Genomic DNA, 23,539 nt, shown 5'->3' on the forward strand with positions numbered 1-23,539 from the left:
ATATTTAGTATTGAAAATTTTTTTTATATGATTCATAGACAAAAGTAAATGACTTCAAAATAATTTTTCAAGGGTACTGCTATTTTCATATTCACAGCTGTATATTTTGATATATGACTCAACTGCGCCATGCGATCTAATTTTCGCAGTAAAAATTAAGTGGCAGCACTACCACGCAATTGTTTTTTGTAAATATTCTTGTATTGTACTATTTACGAGATAGAATCGGGTGTTTTTTTTAAGAGCTTGAGAACTTAAAATGATAATACAAAACAGAAGTATTAATGTTATCAAAGGACAAATGCCAACAAGTTGAGAACGACGATGAATCGGCGTTTTAGAATCTGGTTCCACACTTTGCTCTATGAACTTCGCGAACTGATTTTTTTTTTTTCAAAGTAAATTTCCACACTTTGGAAGCGCTGTTCTAGGATTAAACGATTCGTGATGTCTTGCCAAACCTTGAACTTGAACAAACTCTTGTGAAATTTCTGTTCTCACAGTTTGCCATTCTCAGCTGTCAAACCTAGTTATCGATATCGATAGTTCTCATGCAGCTAAAAAACACCCTTTACAGACTACCTTCGTTTCAGCAAATATTTTTCAAATATGTGACAACACTCTGCTTTTGTAAAATAATAAGCAACATAATCGTTTACTGGGAAACTCACTTTCGATACATTCAATATATTATATATTGAGACATGGCATCAATACTGTGAAGCTTATTCAAGGTTAGCTATTCTAAATTACTCGTAAATCCCTAATAACCAAATAAACTGAACTAAATAATGTTTAATCAATATTTAAAATTTTACTAAATCCGACAGTTTCTTATTTTAACTTTTTCTCTTCCATAAGCGAGCCGACATGGGCATCACCGATTTGACTATGACATCCATAAGGGAGGAAGGGGTGGATTTCACTATACCGTTTATGAATTTAGGTAATTTAGGCAAATAATCAAAACAAAACAAACAAAGACTCAAACAGCAGTAAATCATTCACCAATCATATACCTGCCCGCATAAATTCTCATCAGCTCACTCCTACTTAGATACATACCATATAAATACACCGATAGATATACTTATATATAAAAACATACACTTATATATACAACAACAGCAATATCATTAGCTCTGCCCTTTGTTTAACAGTAGGTTAACAAAGCACTCATCGAAACCTTCACCTACTAGACTACTGTGGAATGTGGGCAACAATTCACATTCGGCCAGAGTGTTGGTCATTCACATTTTTGTCAGCATATTCTCAAATACAAACTCATGCACAACCCATTAACACCAAATGCATTTCGTCCTTGAATAAGACAATCTACGCCTCTTTACATTTACATTTTTTTTCCTAAAGGTATCGCCATCTTGTTTCGCAAGCCGATGAAGGAGCCACCCAAACTCTTCTCATTTATGTCACCATTTTCGGGTACTGTATGGATGTGGCTGGGCATTGCCTACTTGAGTGTCTCACTCACGCTCTTCATTTTGGGACGCATTTCGCCAACAGAGTGGGATAACCCGTATCCATGCATCGAGGAACCCACCGAATTGGAGAACCAATTTAGTTTTCCTAATTGCTTGTGGTTCTCCACAGGTGCCCTATTGCAACAAGGCTCTGAATTAGCGCCAAAGTGAGTACCCACTTGTTCATTTCACAACACATATACACATAGACATATATCATATACAAGTATAACAGAGTGTTGAGTGTTGAGTGCACTTCCACTATAAGTCCTAGTACTCTGTGGTCCACCACACATACATACTCACACTTATTGTACCAATTGCCAACTATCCGCCTTGGCTACATGTTTGTGCGCTTTTGCAGTCAAAGGATTTAATTTTGTTGCAGAGCGTACTCAACGCGTACTGTGGCCTCAATTTGGTGGTTTTTCACGTTGATTTTGGTCTCCTCGTATACCGCAAACTTGGCCGCTTTCCTGACGATAGAATCGCTGAGCAGTCCCATTGAAAGCGCTGAGGATTTGGCCGCCAATAAGGGTGGTGTTAAGTATGGCGCGAAAGTTGGTGGTAGCACATTTACGTTCTTTCAGGTGAGTTCAGATGGAAATAATGGCATTGGAAGGGTGCACTTTATTAGCAAACATACTTACTTACTAGGAATGTAAAATTTTTCGATTTGTACGATCGTGGTATTTTCGGGATGTCGGTATTACAATTCCAGAACTCCGAGATAAGTTCCGGGATTTAGATAATCATTAGTTGACAGCAACTTAACTTGGAAAGAATCCATTAATAACGCTTGAGGAGCTCTCCTGTTATATAATAAATAAATAGGTTTTAAATATACTTAAAGTGAACATTTTGCTTTTTTAAATAGTAAAAAAGCAAAAGACAGTAGTTAATTTTTATATTTTTATTTATATTAATTTTTGTAATTAAATTAATTTCATAATAATAGTTTTTTTTAATAATAATATACTTTAGCGTAATAAAGTAACTTAAGGTACATAGGTATCTAAGTGAACCGAAAAAAACTCGAATCCAACAAACTGAAAGAAGTTGAAATATTTTTTAAGCTCGTCCAATTTAAGCGTAATAAGCGGGAAGTTAAGATGCTTTAATACATGCCATAATTATTTATGTTAAAATAAAGAATCACGTAATTGGAATAATTTAGTTTCTGTAGCGTGCCAAATGGCCGACACACTCTCAGTAAAGGTTTCGCCTTGCAGGCAAAATTTAAAATATTATATCTACAACCGGGGCATTCTTGATTTCATTTGCATCTATTTGATGTCGACTAAATATAAACAGTCTTGTCTTTGCCAAGGCATTACAGTTGCACAAGATATTCATGAGGTAAGTTAATCTTACATTTTGCAACAGTCATACAAATATGGATATGTATTACTTTTAACAAAAACAAAAATTTAAAGTCGATGTTGCTTTTTTCCTATAAAAGGGGGTTTTCTGTCTCTATTTCGCATCCTTCGTAAGAAACTGTAAGTCCCGAAAATCCGAAGATTATTGGCACACTTAAATTTCGGGATACCGGGATTGCCATCCCTAATAACTACCCATGCTCGTTTGACGCCACTTGCGTGTGAATAATATGAAATTTTGTTGCTTGTGCTTGAATCAGGACGCCAAGTATCCAACATATCAGAAAATGTACGAGTTTATGAGTGAGCATCCGGAATATATGACATCAACCAATGCGGAAGGAGTGGATCGTGTGGAAAATGATAATTATGCATTTTTGATGGAGTCCACTACTATTGAGTATATCACAGAGCGACGTTGTAGTTTAACTCAAGTTGGTTCGTTGCTCGACGAAAAGGGTTATGGAATTGCGATGCGAAAGAGTAAGTTGAAATCAGCTTTAATGAGCAGATTAATACTTTTAAAGATAACATTTATACTAAAAGCGAATAAATTGTTAAATTTGTAAACAGCAGAGAAACAAATTTGAATACCAACTGTAATAAAATAATTTGGTTATTGAAGGCAGTGCAGGTATTACATTTTAATAAACGGAAAACCATTCCCTAATTTTAATGTAATTAGTTTTTTATATTATGGGAAGTACTAAAGGATCACTCAGTTGCATGCACTTAAGCATTCAGTATATAAACATGTATATTTCAGTACAATGTCTTACTACTATAAATATAATAAATAACGTATATATTAACCAACCAAGCGTTTATGGGGAATGTTGATGTTCTTACAATAATAACAACTTCGAACCCGACCCCATGGAATCGTCTTCACTTAAACTTATGGATCGTTACCAAAATTGTGTGTATCTTTGCGAAGTTCTAGATGAAGCAGAGTACCGTATCTTACTATTCGCTAGTTCTGGTACCTTGTTGTAGACGACGGAGGTCCGAATAGATTACTTAACTCTATAGCAGTAGCTCGTAGTGGATGATCCCCTTCCAATTCCACAAAATATATAGTAAAATGTTCTTGGCCGTCTGGGTCGATTGGCTGAGATTTTACCGCGATCTCTAATGGGAGTGTCTCTGCTACATATCCCATTTCTCATCGCCATTTACCATCCAATTTAATAAAAGATTGCCATCATTAGGCTTCAGCAAAGAGTCGGAGCCACCGATTCGGTCCAAAACTTCGGTTTTTGGCGTCAATGCATTTAGTATTTAATTTTCAGTTCCAGAGTGCTGTCGGGACCACTAATTTGCTCTTGCGTGCAATTTTATATTGGATACATAAAAAGCAGACATTTTGCTGATCGTTTCTGCGATGACGGGGGTAAGTGCTCTGTCACCAACAAAATATCTTCCATCGGACCCTCTAAGAGTTCATTCCCTCAACGCAGGAGATAATATGACATACATATATTTTGTGCTAATACTGTGGTAGATCTTTATATATGTATACATAGAAATATATTCCCGCCATTCCTAGATGAAACATCGGGGCTCATTAAACAATTTTAATTAGATTTATTTAAAACTAAAACCTTCACTTGGCACCAAGAGCGGCTTACTTGTAGCTTTTCTGCTTCGAAGAACGTTACTTTAAAATTATAAAACTATACATATATCGTGTGCTTGCGACCGTCTTCGAGTTTACATTCTGTGCGACTCGCTTCAATTTGTCAGGAGACAACTCTGTAAATCAATTTCCCATTCAGATATCTATATGCAGAGCTACCAACTCGCTGACACTTGTGGGTTCCAGTCTAGAGCTGTTTCGTAATGTCTCCATTAGATTTCCGCAAAGTATGGCGATCCATTTCCACTGCCGACGCCGAATTTCTCTGTGGACAGACAAAAGCAAGATTGTTCTTGTCATAGCACAGAGATTGTTGTTGGATAAAGTGTTAGGGCAAAAAAAGAACAACAGCTGTTGTATCCTTGGAGTGCTGGCATTTATAATTTTTAGTCAAAACCAATTTTCTGGGAATTTTCGTGATTTCAGCTACCTTGTGTTTGTCTTAAAATCCGTTCTGGTTCTCAATTACATAAAAGAGTGATCGTTACATTATAGTTGGATTTTGGGAATTAGGTTTTGAAAATATGAAAAAATTTTAAGAAATAAGCATTTAACATAAATGTTTGGGGAAAGTTAATGTAGCAGTCCTTGGCCGGACATTAGTTCCGATTACGTAGAACGAACTGTCGTAGGAACGTAAATATAGGTTTAAAGCCGTGATTGTTTATGTAACTTTACAATATAAAACCCTAAGTGAGCTACGAGGCATGACAGGTTTAACTACGAGGCACAATCAATGGGGGCAAGACATGGTAGTGTACAACTTTGATCTTTGCGGAGATTGAAGATAGTACAGAGTATCTTCTCTGCAGCTGTCCGGCTTTGGCCAGATTTAGATGGTCAATTTTTGGGTCGGATGTATTGAGAATGGACAAGCTATTTTCTCTTTCTCCCGACAATCTGCTATGATACATAAAGAAATCTGAAAATTTTATGAGTAATAAGCCCCTACGCCACCTATCTCTCCCTATTCTTTCAAATTCTATTGCTTGAGTGCTTCAGAAAAATCTTCTACCATCCACAATTCCATTCCATTCCAATCCTGAGCTAAAGTTTTTTAAAACACTTCATACTACCTAAGTTATTAAGATATTATATTAAATTTGTCACACAAAAATTAGATTTAGAACAAATAGTATTGGAATTTATTAATAAAATATTAACAAAAATATTCGTTAGATTGGCAATACCGCGATATACTCAGTCAGGCTGTGCTGGAGTTGCAGGAGCAAGGCGTACTCACAAAAATGAAGACAAAGTGGTGGAAAGAGAAGCGAGGTGGCGGTGCATGCTCGGTGAGTTTTCAGTTCTAAAATTCGTTTATACCAAACATTTTTAAACGCTAACTGAAATGAAAATAAAACAACAACAACAACAAATGAGATACTTTTATGGCAAATGATGTTGACGAAGTGTTACTATTCCAAAGGATACAAGCAGTGAAGGTGGTGCAGTGGCCTTAGAGTTAAGCAACTTAGGTGGCGTTTACTTGGTATTGATAGTAGGTTCATGCTTCGGTGTCCTAGTGGCCATCCTTGAAATGGTTTTGGGCGTGAAGGAACGTTCCGACGAGAATAAGGTAGACTGGAGTAACGAACGGTGTTAATTTGATAAAATTCTGATTACACACAAAAGCTTTGACGCCCTTCCAACACGAATTTATACCATATATACATACAAGAAAAGGACATATGATTATCTGCTTAGTTAAAAATATATTAGAGGCATTTTTCTTCATATTTACAAGTACTTATTAGTAGCAAGCGAACTCGTACAAGGCACTGCTTACTCTACACTGCACGCCCAGTAGTTCATAGCCGCATTTTTTCCAATTGAACACTTCCGCCTAGAAGAGTTAAATGTACCATATTTTATTCTCAAACTTTTATTTTATTATATTCTTCATACTTATCCTACCTAATTCTCAAGTTCACATTAATAAGTTTATATACGTTTTTCCACAATTTTTATTTACCGTATTCTCCAACGCTCTCTGGCGAAATATTGTGAAAATAAATATGAATTACCAAACCATTCCTCCTGCAACAATAATGGTGTATCACAACTGCAATACAAAAAAAAAACAAAAAAAAAATAAAAATAAAAAACATCAACACGAAAACCTTTCCATTTATAAAACTCTTCTCTGCACTGCCTGGAAATTTGATATCTTCTCTTCATTCGCGTTTTCTAAATACACAAAACCACCTCGCATTCCCGCCAAACCGTCTGATCGCTATCATGCATCCACCCGTCCATGCAATTGCCATCATTCAACCATGCAACAAAATATCCAACTGGTCTGAACTGAACCAAATAAATACTCGTCCGTTCATACTACGCTGTGTGTGCAGCAAGAAGGAGAGAACGATGGCGCCGAGGAGTTGGGCATCGCCAATTTGGGCGGAGTGTATTTTGTTTTGTGCGTAGGCAGCGTATTCGCCAGCGTCTATGGCTTACTGGAGTGGCTTTGTTCTGTTTATGGAACGGCGCGTAGAAACAAGGTACATGTGCGGGAAGTAATGGTGAACTGCGCGGTTGCTTGAAAAGAAACATTTAATTTTGAAAGTATTTTTCGTACGGATTTTCAGTATTTGTAGATTGTTCGCAAAAATTGGGTGAATCACTAAGGTCGTTAGGAATCCAATTAACAAACCATGTTTGTTATAAGTTTCCTCGAACGAGAACTCCTTTTTTTGATGACGCCCACAGAAAGTTCTTCTTGTAGAATAGTTTAGGCACGATGCTCATACAGTCGTACTACTCTTTTCGCACACGACAGAGATTGCGCTATGAAGAGCTATGGCTAAAGGGTGTTTGAAGAAGTTGAATATTTATGTAAGAAGGTTCAAAGGGTTTTTTTAGAGATTTAATTTTTAAGGAGGCAATTCGTAGCCCAATGAGTTGGTGTCCGACTACGACTACGGAACTGCGCGATTTCGAATATCCGGGCAAGAAACACCAAAATATAGATAACGTTTTTTCTAACAGCATTCGCCCGCGGTAGGCAATGACAAACCTCTGAGGGTACTTCTGCCATGAAAAAGCTTCTAATAAAAACCATCTTCCGGCTATTTAAGTCGGAGTCAGCATAAACTGTAGGTTCCTCCATTCGGGAAAGGCAAGAGGATGCGCACCACAAATATGTGGAGAAGTTCCACCAAACACCAAACAAAGTATATATGCTCTAATTATTATAACACCAAAAAAAGGAATTGATTTGTCTAAAACAGTGTTTTTTTTAAGCTTTAACTAATCCTTCGAGATGAAGTAAGCATCATTTTATAATCAAATGGAGATGCAACGATGCTGAATAGAACCGATATAAACAAAAACTTGCGTTAGAAAAATTATCAGATGAACGTTTTTTTTCTATATCAGCACCTCAACTTTTCTTAACGATTAGAGACGAAACAAATTTTGGCAACTCCCCTCCATGCTCGACCAGACTAACCCAACTATCTTATATTTACTTTTTAAATTTTCTATTATTTGAATGATTGCAACTCTGGTGTCTGATACACATACGTACAATGTATAAAGTAAATCCTGGATATAACGAAACTTCATAAAACGAAAAACTCAATATAACTTCATAGTTATTTGTATAACGATTTTGAGCATGGAAGTAGTGACGATTAGGGTACCATTGGTAAAATAATCTACATATATAACCAAGTGTCGACTTAAAAGCTTCTATGAAGGTTAACTTTTATATTTTGATTCATTATAGAATATAATGAAATATTCTCCTTGGAAGCCAATATACTTCTGCATTCGCTTTAACCAATTTTCAAAGCCCTTTTTCCGCTCAGAAGTGGATACCTCCAGAACGAGCTGTTTAAGGACTCCAACAGCTTCTTCAGACGTTGTACTTACATTTCAATTTTCGTGTTCGCGAACAAAAACGAATCATTGGGTTCTAAATCAGGACTGTAAGGCAGATGACCCATTAAATTTATCTCTTGAGCCCCTAAAAACTCTCTTGTCCGACTCGATATGTGAGAACTTGCATTGACTTGGTGAAGGATGGTTCGTCTTAGGCGATTTGTTTTCCTTAATTCTTTGAAAACTTCAGGCAAAGAAATAGTTGTGTACCACTCAAAATTGACTATTTTAATTTTCTCTAGTGGTACAGTGACGACATGGCGGGTTTTTCGAAAAACAGGCAACCATTTGCTTTTATTAAGCTCGTCTTAAGTTGTGTTTCTTCAATATTTACTTTTTTGGTCAATTCTCAAATTATGCGGTATCTAACGAGAACAAATATTCTTGGCGACTGTCTTGATAAACCCCGTCGAAAACCGTAATAAATCATCTCACGATACTCATTAAAAGTTAATTCGCTTTTTTAGCTAAGATGAATGGAATTAATAAAATGCAACCTTCGTATAAAATTTTTGTGCTTCAATTTTTGAAAAACTCTCTTAAACAAAAACCCTTTGGACTCCTCCACAGTGTTATGAAAAGTACATTGCTATTAGTAGTGGTTTATCATTTTTTCTGTGTGCAAAAATATGTTCAAACATATAAGAAAATCGTAGAATACATTGCTTGTACGGCTTTTAGATGTTATGCTGTTCCAATTACGTAATCAGCTGCTCGCAAACTCTATCTGAAGTTGCATACTTTTTTCATTCCACATCCTCCTAGCGTTTAATTAAATTCGTCTGTAGTTAAATGAAGATCATTTTTTTTATATTATAATTTTGAGTTTTAATATTTTTGCCAGCCGTTTTTACATGTTGTCTGCTTATATATTAGTGGTGGTTTTTCTCTCTATGGAGATGTTTTTATATTGAATTATTGTGAGAATACTAGGAAATGTCATTGGGATCAAAATTTCAGTCATGAACGAGGTGAATTTTGTGGCCCCAAAGATGTTATACATTGTAATAAATTTTTGTAGATTACTTTATAGCATAAATACTTTAAGACCTTCAGTACAGGCATTACCTCAGAAATTTCTGGGAGACCTTTTCAAGCAACCACTGTTGCATGTATTTGTGTATGTGCTAACTAATGGCAAATAAACTTAATTCGATTTACAATACTACACAGCTGATGAAGCAGAAAATGAATGCAAAAGTGAAATGTGAATTTTTCCATGTTTTCACAATAACTTTCGAGAGCTGCGTTTAAAAAAATTGTAACTGTGGGCACAAGCAATAACCGCCTAAGTTAAAAATCATGTTTTTTGGAAGAATTACTTTACATATCTGCGTATGAAACAGATAACATTTGTAAATAAATTAAAAAAAACCATACCGTTGAGAGGTGGGATGATGTAGTTTTGTTCGTAAAAAAATAGTTTCATTTAATAGTTTAATTCTTTCATAAGCCGATTTAGGCATCTATTGCTTGTGCCTAACGATATATTTAAATCTAAATTGAATGACGTCTTACTAACAGCGTAAATAATTCAATAATGTGGTGGTTTTGTGGTGTCCAATTTAATTTATTGTTATTATCTATATTTATTATTTATCTTTAGTCATTTTTTGTAATATGTTCTAAGAAATATTTTTTTCACGCAATACACACACATAGAACATATTTTTCTCGCTTATTCTTAACAATTTTACACTAACTGCTTTTCAGTTAAAATTTTTCATAACTAAAAGCTATAATTGAATAGATTTTCGTAAACAATTGGGGCGAAAAAATTGGTGCATTATTATTAACTTTTTTTTTGAGTTACTACGCTGGGTACAACGGATGCGAAACATCAAAAAGAGGACTTGAATAAATTCTCTGCATATTTTCCATTTGATGTCTTCAAGATAATATTTTTGGTCAAGAATGATAGAAAGAAGATTGCGCCCATCAGAGAGTACGTGACGTCACGTTTTTCCAAGTAGTGCAGTATTGCCAACCATTTGCTCTTCGCAATAAATTTAGTGTTTTTTTATACCGAAAATGCGAAAATTTTGAAGTTTCGTATTTTTTTTTTTTAATTTAAAGCTTCCGAAACTTGAAGTTAAAAACAACTGTATTATTATACAAAAGAAGGTTAAAAAAGGCCACTCTGAGAAGATTTTAGTGCTAATGAAAATTAGTTAGTTCTTATAAAATTTGATATTTTGAAAGTGCGAATTTAATTTTTGCTTCTTTTAAGGTTTTGCAAAAATATTAAATATCCCTCTTTCAACTCTTCTTAAGATTGACAACTTTTTACACATTTTAAAAGGCGTTTGAATTTATTGAATGCGGATTAAAACCATAGAAGTGTAATCGTTTCTTCCGGCCATCAATCCTTAGTGGACATAGGGCATCAAGAGGTGTATTCATTGTAAAAATAAGCAACAAAATACCAGAAAATACTAAAGAAACCATACTGACAATTTTACAAAAAAAGTACCTTATCTAGTTATATAACCTCAAATATAGCAAATAAGTCGTTCCCTTAACAAAAGAGTCGCGCTTAACAAAAAAAAAATCATAAATTAAATTGTACATAAGCATAACACATTTATTTAAAAAAAAACGCACATTCTAAAGACAATTTGTCACGCATGCAAAGTTCTTTAAATGATTCAATAAAAATTTGTTGTGTTATTTTCTTTGAATGGACATTTTAGTGCGTTTTTATATCCAAAGCTAGGCATCACTGCAGTAGCGAGAGAGAGATTTAATATAACTGTCGAAAGCAGAAGAACACCAACAACACCTGCAATCGCGGGCAATGCCACCAGATGTTAAAAAAAGTAAAGCTAAATAAAACTGAGTGAATTATTTAAATAATTATTAAAAAATTTATATTTTACAAAATTATAAACATTACTTTTAATTAGAACAGGCCAGAAAAATGTCATGAAGAAAGAACTAAAATTCCGAGACTAAATAACTTTCAATCATGATTTTTGGTATATTTTTCAATACTATCAGTACAAATGGTAAAAAAGAGTTTTCTGTGGTCTAGAGATCGAAAATTTAGGGTATTTACAGGAATTTTTTTGTAAAATATATTAAAAAAATTAAAAATGATATTTAAATTTGTTAAGCTTTAAATACTTTTTTTACACACAAAAATGAATACATTTTTTTTTTTTAATAATTTTAAAAATGGCGCTGCAATTGATCTTCCTGGAAAACTGGACCTGGACGGTGTTGTCCATTTTGGCTCTTCTATTTATCTGTAATACAAAAACCAAAAAAAAAAATATTAATCAGTACGACTGTAGCTATGTGCCGTACTATAATAATAAAAAACAAAAAACAAGATGACGCGGTTTTGAATTTGAACCTCTAAAAATCGGGTTTTTTTCAGAATTTTATTCAAAAAAATACTAAATAATTTTTTGTGAACAACACATTAAAATTTCAGACGAGTCGGTTGAATTATTATTATTTTTTTTTTTTTTGACAACACCAGACCGAAAAAAGTCGTTTCGAGATAAATGAGTTTAAAGTTTGAGGTACCGGAGCGCGCGAACCGCTCTCAATCTAGTTAATGGGCTGTAGAAGCTATAATATTGGGAATTGCCGCAAGAAAATTTCACAGTAATGAAATTTCTAAACCACCGGGTTCCCTCAATAGCAGTCGCTCCTCAGCAGGCGATGGCAAGCCTCCGAGTGTATTTATGCCATGAAAAAACTCTTCAAAACAAACTTCTTCCTTCCGAAGGCGCCGATAAACTGCAGACAGACCATATCTCCATGTAACTCCGTGACCAAAAAGTTCCCGGAATATATTCAGAAAATGTAAAAGTGATATTATATCAAAAGTACTCCTTATTAATTGCAAAGCACTTTTGCCAGCGTTTTGTTCAACTCTTGAAACTGGAACTATCATATATTTACGGTAGAGCCATCAGAGTCGTCTTCGATTTTCGCATTACTTTTTTTCGGCTGTAAAAATGCGTTCCTCGAAATGGTTTTTTGACTCGATTAAACAGAAAAAAATCACAGTGAGCCATATCAGGTCGGTGGTTGTTGGGTGGCATTCGTTTCCTTTTTGGTCAAAACTTCACAGATAAGGAGGACTCTCTGTGACGGTGTGTTATCATGGTGCAAAATCCGTTAGTTGTTTTCCCACAAATATTTTCTGTTTTAGCAAATTACTTAAGGTAATCATCTTATACCGCCTAAATAATAATCCTTAGTAACTGTCTGACCTTCTAAAATAATAACCGCGAGCATTGCTTTCTTTTTTGACTGAAAACAACGTGGTTTTTTGGTCTTGGTTCTTTCGGAGTTCTCCATTCCCTAGATTAATATCTAAATTGCGTGACGTACTCATAAACTCACGTCTCGTCTCCAGTGATAACGTGTTTGATAAATGTTGGATCGGATTCAGTCATGGAAATCGCATTTTTGGCTATATAAACGAGTTCCTTTTTTGCATGAAATTAATTTCCTTCGTGACCAACTTTGCAGCTACGTCACACAAATCATTAACTACAATGCCATGAACGGCAAAGCAAAGTTTAAGTCCTCTGCCAGATCTTTGATAGCTCAGATGCGGTTATTGATGAACTTTTCTTTCACTTTATTGAAGTTTTCATAAGTTTTCGATATTGACAGCCTGCCACGATTTCTGCTGAAGCATTCATGGCACTCGTAAATGGCGAAACAGTTTCCCAACATTTCTAAAGTTTTCACACGATTAAATCCATCGACTAATAATTCAAAAATTTAATACAAACTGGTTGTTGCAAATTCAAATAAATTTTTGAAACTGTAAAAAATCGAAAATCCAGGGCCGATGTAGATTTACTCAAGACGGTGCAACTTTTACAAATCTCAAGCACTGGCTATGAAATTTTGGTAGTTAATCACAGATTTGGCAACCTAACAAAAAAACAAAAAAAAAAAAAAACAAACTAGACCTAAAATCAGTTGACTTAGAGCGAACGTTTTAATCGTGGCCGTATTTTGATCAATTAGCCGTAACATTAGGCAATATATTGTCAAGTCTCTTTTAGCGTTAGTAGCAGCCTCAAAGCAATACAATTTTGCAAAGTTCTTTCTACGATTTCTTTATATCAAAATTTTTTTAGAACTCCATACAAGCCAAAGAGATATTAGGTCTCTTCTTGATTTCCTGCAACTACAAAATGTGCCGAAGGTTTTCTATAGGGTCCAGATTGATCCTATAACCAGAATAATGAATAGTCGAAAACTTGGTTTTGATGAGTGATAGTTTAAATCAACAAATTTTCTAAAACTGTTAGCGTTTGTAGCAGCAATGAAAATATGTACCTATTTAGTATGCCTACCACTTCGGCCGATGGAGAGACGTAGAATTATTGTCAAGTAGCTGTCGCTAAAAATATGTATTTCTTGTTGGTGCTGTTTTAATATATTAGCTTAAAATAATTGAGATAAATGTTTGGGAAATACTGCTGAAGTGACAGTCCTTGGCCAAATTTAAGTCCGGATTCTTCCCGCATCGTAAAGCCAACTATTGGGGCACAACACTATTCCTTGCAAGCAGATCATTTGCCCAACGTCATTATAAAATAATCATCAACAAACCATTCTATTACCATGTTACCTAACTGCACGTCGAACACACATGTCAATTTAGCATTCAACGGTTCTTCTCTTTAGGGGTTAGTGGTAGTCAGAGGCTCGAAAAAATGATGATTTCCAATACTTCTTTTTCCTAAACAATTGCTTTATTTTACAAAAATAAAAACATAGCATTAATACCTCGACTTGACTTTAACAAAATTAAAAAAAAAATGTATAATTGTAAAAGTTATTGCTTTTTGTTGTGATTGCCCGTTTCTCCAGAAGTCCCTTGCGGTGATCATCACAAGTCCTTGGAGATTCATCTAAAATCAATCGGACAGGAGAAATTAGTTTTATTAATAGATAATCTTGTGCCTGACCGAAGCTTTTTTTCAAAATTAAAATACGGCGGTCTCAGGAAATATTTTTCAGATTTTCGAAAAAAACCGACAATTAATTGTTTGAAAAAAAAAAGAAATTTTTGAAAAAAAAATCCTTCGATCGGGAACGAGTTTCCTATGGTTTTCAAAAGATAAATAAAAATTCTTAAAATCTACCCAGCGGTTTTTAAGTTACAGTGATCGCCAGTTCAAAAAACACAGTTTTGAGAAAAGCGCATTTAAAGTTTTGCGAACACTCCGGAGCGCCCGAGCGCCCTTTCTTAATTGTTGAATAACTCTAAAAGTATTTGTTGGATTCACTTCAAATTTTCACTCAATATTTTTAAGGTATTATGTTTTAAGAAAATACAAACAAAAGGATCAATTTTTTTGAAAATTCTGACCAGCCCTAAGCAGTTCAGCTACAACATACCATCGAAATCGTAGCACTAAACCCATTATAGTTATAGTGAAATTTTGCTATTTTTTATCCAATGTAGGCATTTATAGCTAACTTTCGTTGCGAATTTTTTTTCTCTGACAACACTTCGAACACTTAAACTAACATCTTGAAGCCTTCTTCAAACTCTCTTAGCGTCTCCGGTAGGTTTGAATTCATTGTGTACACTCGTACCTTCTGTCAAAAAATAGCGGGAATTGTTCATTTAAAAGTCTTCTATAGAGTCGCAGAGTTCAAAGCTTGATCTGTCAATTAGCTTGTTTTTGGCATTTAATTATATCAGTCAATCGCAGGTATGCTCAGCGATTTTCACTATGGATAAAAATATGTGTGTGTTTGAGCAGGCTTTCGTGTGTCAATTCGTTGAAAATGTTGCAGAAAGTCTATGGCGAGTATGCTTTATACAAACACGGGCCTACGAGTGGTATAAGGCTTTTGCAGAGAGCCGAGAAGTCGTGGAAGATTTGCCCCGATCTGTTTTCAACGAATAAACACGTCGACAAAGTCAAAGAAAGAAAAGCTGGAAAACCATCATTTAAGTTTGAGAGAGGTAGCTGGAGATCTTAGCGTGTCAACAGGCGGCTGAATGGTGCTATCCATATGAGCCGAAACCCAAAAAACCACGTCAAAGTCGGTCAAAAGTAAAAGTCATGCTGCTAGATTTATTTGATTATCATGGTGTTATGCACTTGGAATTTGTACCAAATGGGTCTACGGTAAATAAATAATAATATTTGGAAGCTATGCGAAGTTTAAGAGAGAATGTGTGTAGGAAACTGGCTCACATTGTGAACATTTTTCGATAAAAAACTCGACAAATATCATCGAATAACCACCGTATTCACCGGATTTAGCCCCTATGACTTTTTGCTTTTCCCAAAACTTAAATTACCTCTTCGCGGGGGCTGCTTTGAGTCGATAAAGGCCATTAAGGAGAATTCGCTGAAGGAGCTGAAGAAAATCTCTTCAAACGCCTTTAAAAGGTGCCTTGATGACTGGACTAATCGTTGGCATATATATGTATTGCTTCTAATGGAGCCTATTTTGAAGGCGACAAAATAAAATTTGATGATTAAACAATTATTTTTCATTTTATTGAACAATTCCCGGTAATTTTTTGACAGAATGTATGTAGCTATTTTTCCTTGAATTGAATTAAGGAGCCGATTTTTCGTGTCAGAGAACTGATTTATATAATTTTTCAGACAATGTCCAACTTAAAAATATATACTCACCAAACCATATATTTGTATTTATTTCTCGTATACATCTTTTTTACTACTACAATTTTGGTCTTTCGACAATCTTCTTAAAATTTGCGCAACCATTTTTCACCCACCATAAACAATATTGCATGCATTTGTGTAAAAACAAAGGTTCGCATACTTTCTAGATTCTCTAACTCTTTTAGTGCTTGCTTAGTACAGGTGCGTATCTTTATATGCACTGCTGTGCCTACATATACACATACACTTACTATACTCCTCAAATAAATGGCTGCTTTCAATGTGCACCTGCAACTTACACACGCTCGCAAACACCCCGTCCTCCTCTCTAATTGCATCGCTAAGTGTATCCACGTGTGCATTAATTTATTTCCTGCGTTCTAATTAATCTAATAATTTCATCAATTTTTCCTTCTCGTCTTCATTATTACATGCAGGTGTCCTTCAAGACCGAACTCATCGAGGAGTTCCGCTTTGTTATGCAATGCTCGGGCAACACCAGACCCGTCAAGTATCCAAAGAATTCGAGCCGCAGCCGCAGTCGCAGTTCCCGTTCCCGTTCTCGTTCACATTCTCGTTCCAGTTCGAAGGATTCTTCATTGTCGGTGGATTCTATGCCAATGGATGAGAGTAAATTACATCACATTAACGAGCATTCAAAGCACTCTAAGTGAGCGGGAAGGAAGGCCAAGGAAAAATTTCAACTTCGAACTATAAATAACTTATTTGATTGTTTTGCTTTAGTGTTAAGTAAGTTGCACATTGTTTTTGTTGTAAAGCCTATAAAAGGTTGATGTTACAATTCAATATTTTCAAGAGTAGAGTGTCGCCATTATTTATGTTATAATATAATACTTAAAAATAAATTGAAATGTTACTCAACACTATTAATTTTAACAAAACTTATATTTCCTTGCTTTCGCTGTTGGGTGATAAAGAAGATATTTCTTATTTTTGACATTTCTAATATTCTCTGTTTGATAAAATAATAAAATAAACAATGTAAAAACTATAGAAAGGGATGAGTCTAAAAGTAAAAGAAATATTGACTATGAATAAATATAGAATATAAAAGTAAGAAAATATTGCTTTCAAATAACGCTACACAACACTCAAAAATTATTTGAGAAGGTTTGTACACGGCGACCGCCGTAGCCGAATGGGTTGGTGCGTGACTACCATTCGGAATTCAGAGAGAACGTACGTTCAAATCTCGGCGAAAGGCCAAAATTGAGAAAAAGTGTATAGGCAGGCAATGGCAAACCTCCGAGTGTATTTCTGCCATGAAAAATCTCCTGATAAAAAAAAATATCTGGCGTTCGGAGTCAGCTTGAAACTGTAGATCCCTCCAATTGTGGAACAACATCAAGACGCACACCACAAATAGAAGAAGGAGCTCGGCTAAACACTCAAAAAGGGTATGTGCCAAACAATATATTATATATACCTATGTATTGTATTGTGTCAGAAGGGGCCTTTGATACGCCTCTCTACTTGTTATATTTGGGCACTTGCTTAAACAGCAAAGTTATCGACCGAAATTCGTCACTAGCGAGTATAGTTTTACCTCATAAAACTCACTATTTTCAATACAGTCAACCCTCTCTATCGAGAGAGTTTCATAAGACCGCGTTCATACGGGAAGAGTTCTGTTGTTTTAAGGTTCATATGTTACTTACAATGGCTTTAGTTTTTAGTCTGCAGCCAACTACAACAGGGCCACCAACAGATCATGAGCATCACAAGTAACGAATTGAAGCAACAAAAGTTGTCCTGTATGAACACGGTCTTACTGATACTCACTAAGTTGTTGGCAGGTGGCAGATTTAGGAATTAAAAGCTACATTAAAAAATAATTACTAATGATAAAACTTTATATCAATAACTATTGTAAAGATAACAAGTGCGGATTTTATTTTTTTAATTATTTCCTCTAATGTTGACCCTTACGTCGGATACATTCCTGGAATCTTACTTCCGTACTGCGTGCCACCCGCTAAGGAAGCGATTTCGGGATGCCGTTAACCTCGCGAACAAGGTTATTTTATTGCTGAGATGGTCGCTGGGTTTGTTTCATAGATTTTACTTTTCAGGTACTACCACAGAAAAAAGTATATAGGGGTAAGATCGGGCGAAACGAGAAAGGGGATATGCTAGCCAAAGTCGGCGCTAATCTTCCAGTAGTTGGCATGGTCGGTATACTACCACGCCTCTGCAAATAACGACTAGATATAGATAGAGCAATGATTCAAGCAGCGAATTCAAGATGGGAAGGAGCCAGCTCATACAGGATCGTGAAAATCATGCTTCGCAAGCACAACGTCAGGCCTACAAACTATATTTTACATCTTCCCAGGAAAGAGCATACGGCCAAACTGAAGCTAGTGCAGATCGATTCATGCACAATAAACCCTATGATCAGAAAGTATCGGGAAGTATCCAGCACAATTTGGTCTCGCTGCGATGGCGCGTTATGATCATGCTAAATCCAAGAATTGTTTGCCCACATTTCCGGGCGTTTGCGACATACATCATCTCTCAAACGCGTCAAAACGGATAAATAATGTTTTTTTATTGACTGTCTGGCCCGGTGGAAGGTATGAAACGGTTCCCACGTGCGCGGTTCGTTTAAATTAAACATTCTCGGCCCTTTTTGATCATAGGGTATAACGACGTCAATGCGAGAGGAACTCTAGAACACCTACCTTACCACTGCCCTGCACTTAGCAAAACACGAATAGCATGCTAACGTTCTGCATTATTTTCAGCATTAGAAAATGTGACACATCAAAAAACTAGCAGCCTAATTAAATTATCCCAACTATATACGATATTAAAGAAAAAATATAAAATAAACTCTCCATATCAACATTTGGTTTATGTGCGATCTAAAGGATCCTGCGATGAAGTCTAACCTAACCTAAGATCGGACGACCTGGGTGCTCAGGATATGTCAGCGAAATGGACTATCAGTTTGTTAGAGAAGAAATCACGTAGTATCGCTATGATCTCCGCGGCCGTGTTCGGCGTGGCTCTATCTTGCTGAAACCACGTATGTAGGAACCCCGTATTTACTGAAGAAGTGATATTATCTCATTATTTGTAGAAAATAATCGTTCAGCATGCGCCGATAAGAGACACCGTCCACAGAAATTGCATGCCCTCGACGATTTTCACGAAAATATGATCGAATTATTCCACTGCTTGACAATGCACCGCAAATCGTGAAGCAGCTTTCGATGTCTTAGTAGCGAGTTATGCCCCTCAGGTGACCAAAACGACAATTTTGCTTATTAACACTTTCATGGATGGCATGATTTCCTCTTAGGAATAAAAACAAAAATACTCGTACATAAAAATATTATGCGTTTTTTGTATATAAATACATACATATTACTGAAGGAAATTCAACTCGTTGGTAAGATGGATGGACCAGTTTAATTTCAGTGATGAATATGCACTAACTATCAGGCTGGATAGAAATAAAGAAAATATCGAAATAGTGGAACGTCATGACCCGCTCTTGCTTATAAATATATAAAAAAGTGCATTGGTAATATTTTTAATGCACTTACTATATACTAACTTAGTTTATAGAGGACACAACGAACAAAAAAAAAAAATTTAATGATGCGATTCAAATATATATTGTGCGTTTACATGCATGATTTCTGTCGTAGCTGTAGGAATGAGGAGGATTTGGAAACAATTCAACACCTTTTTTGCTCATGCCCGGCTCTATCCAGAAGCAGGAATCGATCTTTAAGATCCTACTTCTTAACGAATATATGTAGATAAACTAAACACTTTAGGTATCAACAGTAGCCCAGCCCATGCGGGTCACAACGGACGCATTTCGTGATCTAGGTGGCATCGCTGTCTCTATGTATGATGCGGCTGCCAAACCTATCCTAAGTATATGTGTGTAATAAAATAAAATATATTTTTTTGTCTATTTAACAAATCTATTTAAAGCAAAAATTACATACATTTTCTTTTTGAAAATCGGTTTTAATAGTATTTTTTTTCTAAACATTTTTTTATGTATACCCTGAATCATCCTGTTTTATGACATTACCCACCGTTTTATTTATTCTTTACTTAGCAAAGACATTTTCTGTTAAGCTTGCGACCTCTGCTGGTAGAATTTGAATTGATACTGAGAGAACTTTTCGCACACAAGAAAGCTAATGTGTTGTTTTTTTTTTTTGTAAGAGAATTCTCTTCATATACATATATATAATAGTTGGCGCGTACACCATTTTTGAGTGTTTGGCCGAGCTCCTCCTCCTGTTTGTGATGTGCGTCTTGATGTTGTTCCACAAATAGAGGGACCTATATTTTTAAGCCGACTACGAACGGTAGACATTTTTTATGAGGAGTTATTTCATGGCAGAAATACACTCGGAGGTTATTATTGCCTGCCGAGGGGCGACCGCTATTAGAGAAAACTTTTTCTCGTCATGGTGTGGAAAAAAATTACCAGAAATCTACGCATATTTTGACGAACTTAGTTTTCATGGAATTAAAATGTAATGGGTTGTGAAACTGCATACCCTGAAATTTTTAATCTTCACCGTTGGCATTATTTATATACATATGTATATGTGTAAGAATTTAGGTCTCAGATGGAGTTTAGAGTTTTGGTCCAATCTAAAAACCGTTTAAGGTCAATGAGCAACATTTTTTCCGGAAATTAGAAAATATACCAAAATTTTAGCTATTTATGGTTTTCGGAATATTTCCAGTTTTCTGTATTGCAAGATTTTATTATTCTAAATACTTTATCATCTTAAAACAAAATAACGATCGATTTTTTAGCAACTTCAAATTTGCACTTTATTGTATTAAAAATTAGTGATTGTGAAATTGCGCACCACTAGAAATTCTAATTAAAAACCCGCGGAATTAGAATGATGGAAACCCGCGGAATAATGGAAGTATAATTATAAGTATATAACCGGGTGGATTTCTGCCAGAAAAAAATTGCATAAAAGCTATGTACGTAAGACTACAGCTGATTGCAGGTCCTACCACTTGAAGGACCGCAATAACAAAACTGGATGGGAAGTTCTGCAAACCGCCTAAAAATGAATATACGCGTCAATTATATTATTATATATAATATAATACAAGGTGGCGCAAAATTAATCATCCTTTTTTTAGAGATGGAAATCTTTGTTTGACCTTTACGAGCTTTGTTTTGACCTTATCTTTCTGTTTGTATACTGTATCTGTCTAGTTCATAAGTGTAAAATATTAATTATAAATCTTACGAGAGGGGATTCATTTTGCGCCACCTTGTATTTGTATGCATACATATAGCGACGGACATAAGTATAGGCACAATAACGACAATGGTATAAAAATCAAGTTTTTCTAATCATCAATAACAAAAACTGTTTATTCCACATAAGTTACGCATACTCATTCATTTTAGTTAAAAAATCAAGTTTTAGTTTTTGAAAATTCACAGCGCTTAAACTATAAATTGAAAAAAAGTAAAAGTACAACAATATTTGCTGGCCAAAAGTATAGGCACAGATCTTTTATATGTTTACAATTTAAAGATACACTTAAAAGTTAGTACTTCGTTAGAAGGCCTTTTTGTTTTAATCCGGCTTTGAATTTATTCGGCATTGAGTGTACTAATTTTTTCGTAAATTCTTCGCCAATATTAAGCCATTCTTCTTTTAATGATGCTTTCAATTCAGGCTTCGTGGAAATAGCACATTTTCTAACTCGTCGTTCCAATTCCTCCCACAAGTGCTCAATACAGGTAGGATTGAGGTCTGGAGACTGTGGGGGGTGCGGCAGAACATGCGATAAGCAAGCCACATTTTTACATCATGCGCCGTGTGCTTAGGGTCATTTTCATTCATTATTGTCATGTTGAAATGTGAAGGGGCTTGGTAGATTCAACTGATCTGCCCTTTTTTTGAGATTTCTTTGAATATGTTTAAATAAAGTAATTTGTCCATTAGTCCTTCAATAAATACAAGCTCCCCCATACCTGCAGCGGACATGCAACCCCAAACCATTAATCCTCCACCAGCGTGCTTCACACTTGGTGCTAGATTTTTTGCAGCGTAGGCTGTGTTATGTTTTCGCCACCAGTTATGCGGCCTTCTGAATGAAAAATATTAAATTTGCTTTCTTCTGAAAACAATACATAGTCTCAATAGCTAAGAGGCTGGTTTTCAAATTGTTTTGTGTATGCCACCCTTTTCTTTTGAATGGTTGAATGGTTGCAGATATGAAGGGCTTGCGCCTAGCCACTCATTCTTTGTACCCAGCCTCGTCTAATTGGTATGACATGGACTTCTTTGTCAAAATCTTGGCGATCTGGGTTTATGAAATGTTCGAATCATTTTTCACTTTTCGCACAATTTGCGATCGCTCTCGGTCTGTTAATTTCCGTGGACAACCACTTCGCTGGGAACTTGTGAAATTCGTTTACCCTTTGAAGCGAATGGTGAAACGGCTTCGATCCATCATTTCTGCGATCTCCGCAAGCGACTTTCTTTTTTTATGTAAATACAATCTTATTTTACGCTGTGATTCTGTGGTTTCCTTTCCTTTTGGACTCATTGTGACAAAAAATCTTACACAACACACTAATTTTCATTGATCTTGCACACAAAACTATTGAAATTTAATTAAGGGCATATTAGAACATATACTCGTATTTGTGAAAAAGAGCTGCCAGGTATACACTAAGTATTAGAAATCGGAAAAGAATGAAAAATTGTGCCTATACTTTTGTTCCCATGAAAACTTACATTTTTTACGTTGCAGATTCTATCACCTATCTCGTAACAAATAAAATAAATATAAAACTAGGTTTACAAATTGAATTAAAGGACGAATAACATGTAATTGAAAAGAAAACGAAAAACATTACGCAAAAGTTGTAATTCCTTAAATTATTGAGGAAAGTTTATTGTGCCTATACTTTTGTCCGGCACTGTATGTAAAAAGGAAATAAAAAAAGGGTCAAATTCCTTGCTCCTGTTCTTTGGCTCGTTATTTCTATTTCTTTCTTTTCTTTTCTTTTTATTTAATTTATTTTCTTTTCTTTTTCTTTTATTAAGTTGTGTCATGGCTGGAGACGATTTTCACAGAGGGTTTTTGAAGTTCAATTAAGTGCCTGAACCTTGAAGGGCTGCATTTATATCGAAAGTCATTTTGACAAAAAAAAAAAACTGTATGAAAATGTAAAAAAAAATTGATGGCATTCCACTATAAAAAACATTGTACCAAGATGTTTAATATTAAATAGATTTCAAAATTACTAAATATTTTTCCAACCTTTTTTAGTTTACTTCGTATTATGTTCAAGTTAAGATTATTAATTTTGTGTACTTCTTTTTCTATTTAAGCCTACAAATAAACCAATTTTCAGACAAGTCGACGGCAACTTACAAAATACTTCAATCACTTGACATGGAATCGCTTAAAATTAAACAAAAAATATATATACAAAGTGAATTCGTTGATTTGCGATGCGTC

General features: G+C 35.2%; 1 protein-coding gene across 2 annotated transcripts in view; it reads left to right on the forward strand.

Moving 5' to 3' along the window:
- The window catches only part of LOC128854775 (glutamate receptor ionotropic, kainate 2), a 55,828-nt gene extending 38,910 nt beyond the window's left edge, over positions 1 to 16,918 (forward strand). Inside the window, exons 10-16 of one of the 2 annotated variants that reach the window (XM_054089152.1) lie at positions 862 to 946; positions 1,372 to 1,648; positions 1,870 to 2,071; positions 3,124 to 3,346; positions 5,682 to 5,797; positions 5,932 to 6,081; positions 16,465 to 16,918. In XM_054089152.1, the coding sequence (XP_053945127.1) occupies positions 862 to 946; positions 1,372 to 1,648; positions 1,870 to 2,071; positions 3,124 to 3,346; positions 5,682 to 5,797; positions 5,932 to 6,081; positions 16,465 to 16,701 (1,290 nt within the window). In that variant the 3' untranslated portion in view covers positions 16,702 to 16,918. Of the gene's footprint in view, positions 1 to 861; positions 947 to 1,371; positions 1,649 to 1,869; positions 2,072 to 3,123; positions 3,347 to 5,681; positions 5,798 to 5,931; positions 6,082 to 6,856; positions 7,007 to 16,464 lie in introns of both variants that reach the window. The other variant, XM_054089153.1, reaches the window with a different exon arrangement.
- The last annotated feature ends 6,621 nt before the right edge of the window (positions 16,919 to 23,539 follow it).

This window comes from Anastrepha ludens, chromosome 2, assembly GCF_028408465.1.
Source record: "Anastrepha ludens isolate Willacy chromosome 2, idAnaLude1.1, whole genome shotgun sequence".
NCBI lineage: Eukaryota > Metazoa > Arthropoda > Insecta > Diptera > Tephritidae > Anastrepha > Anastrepha ludens.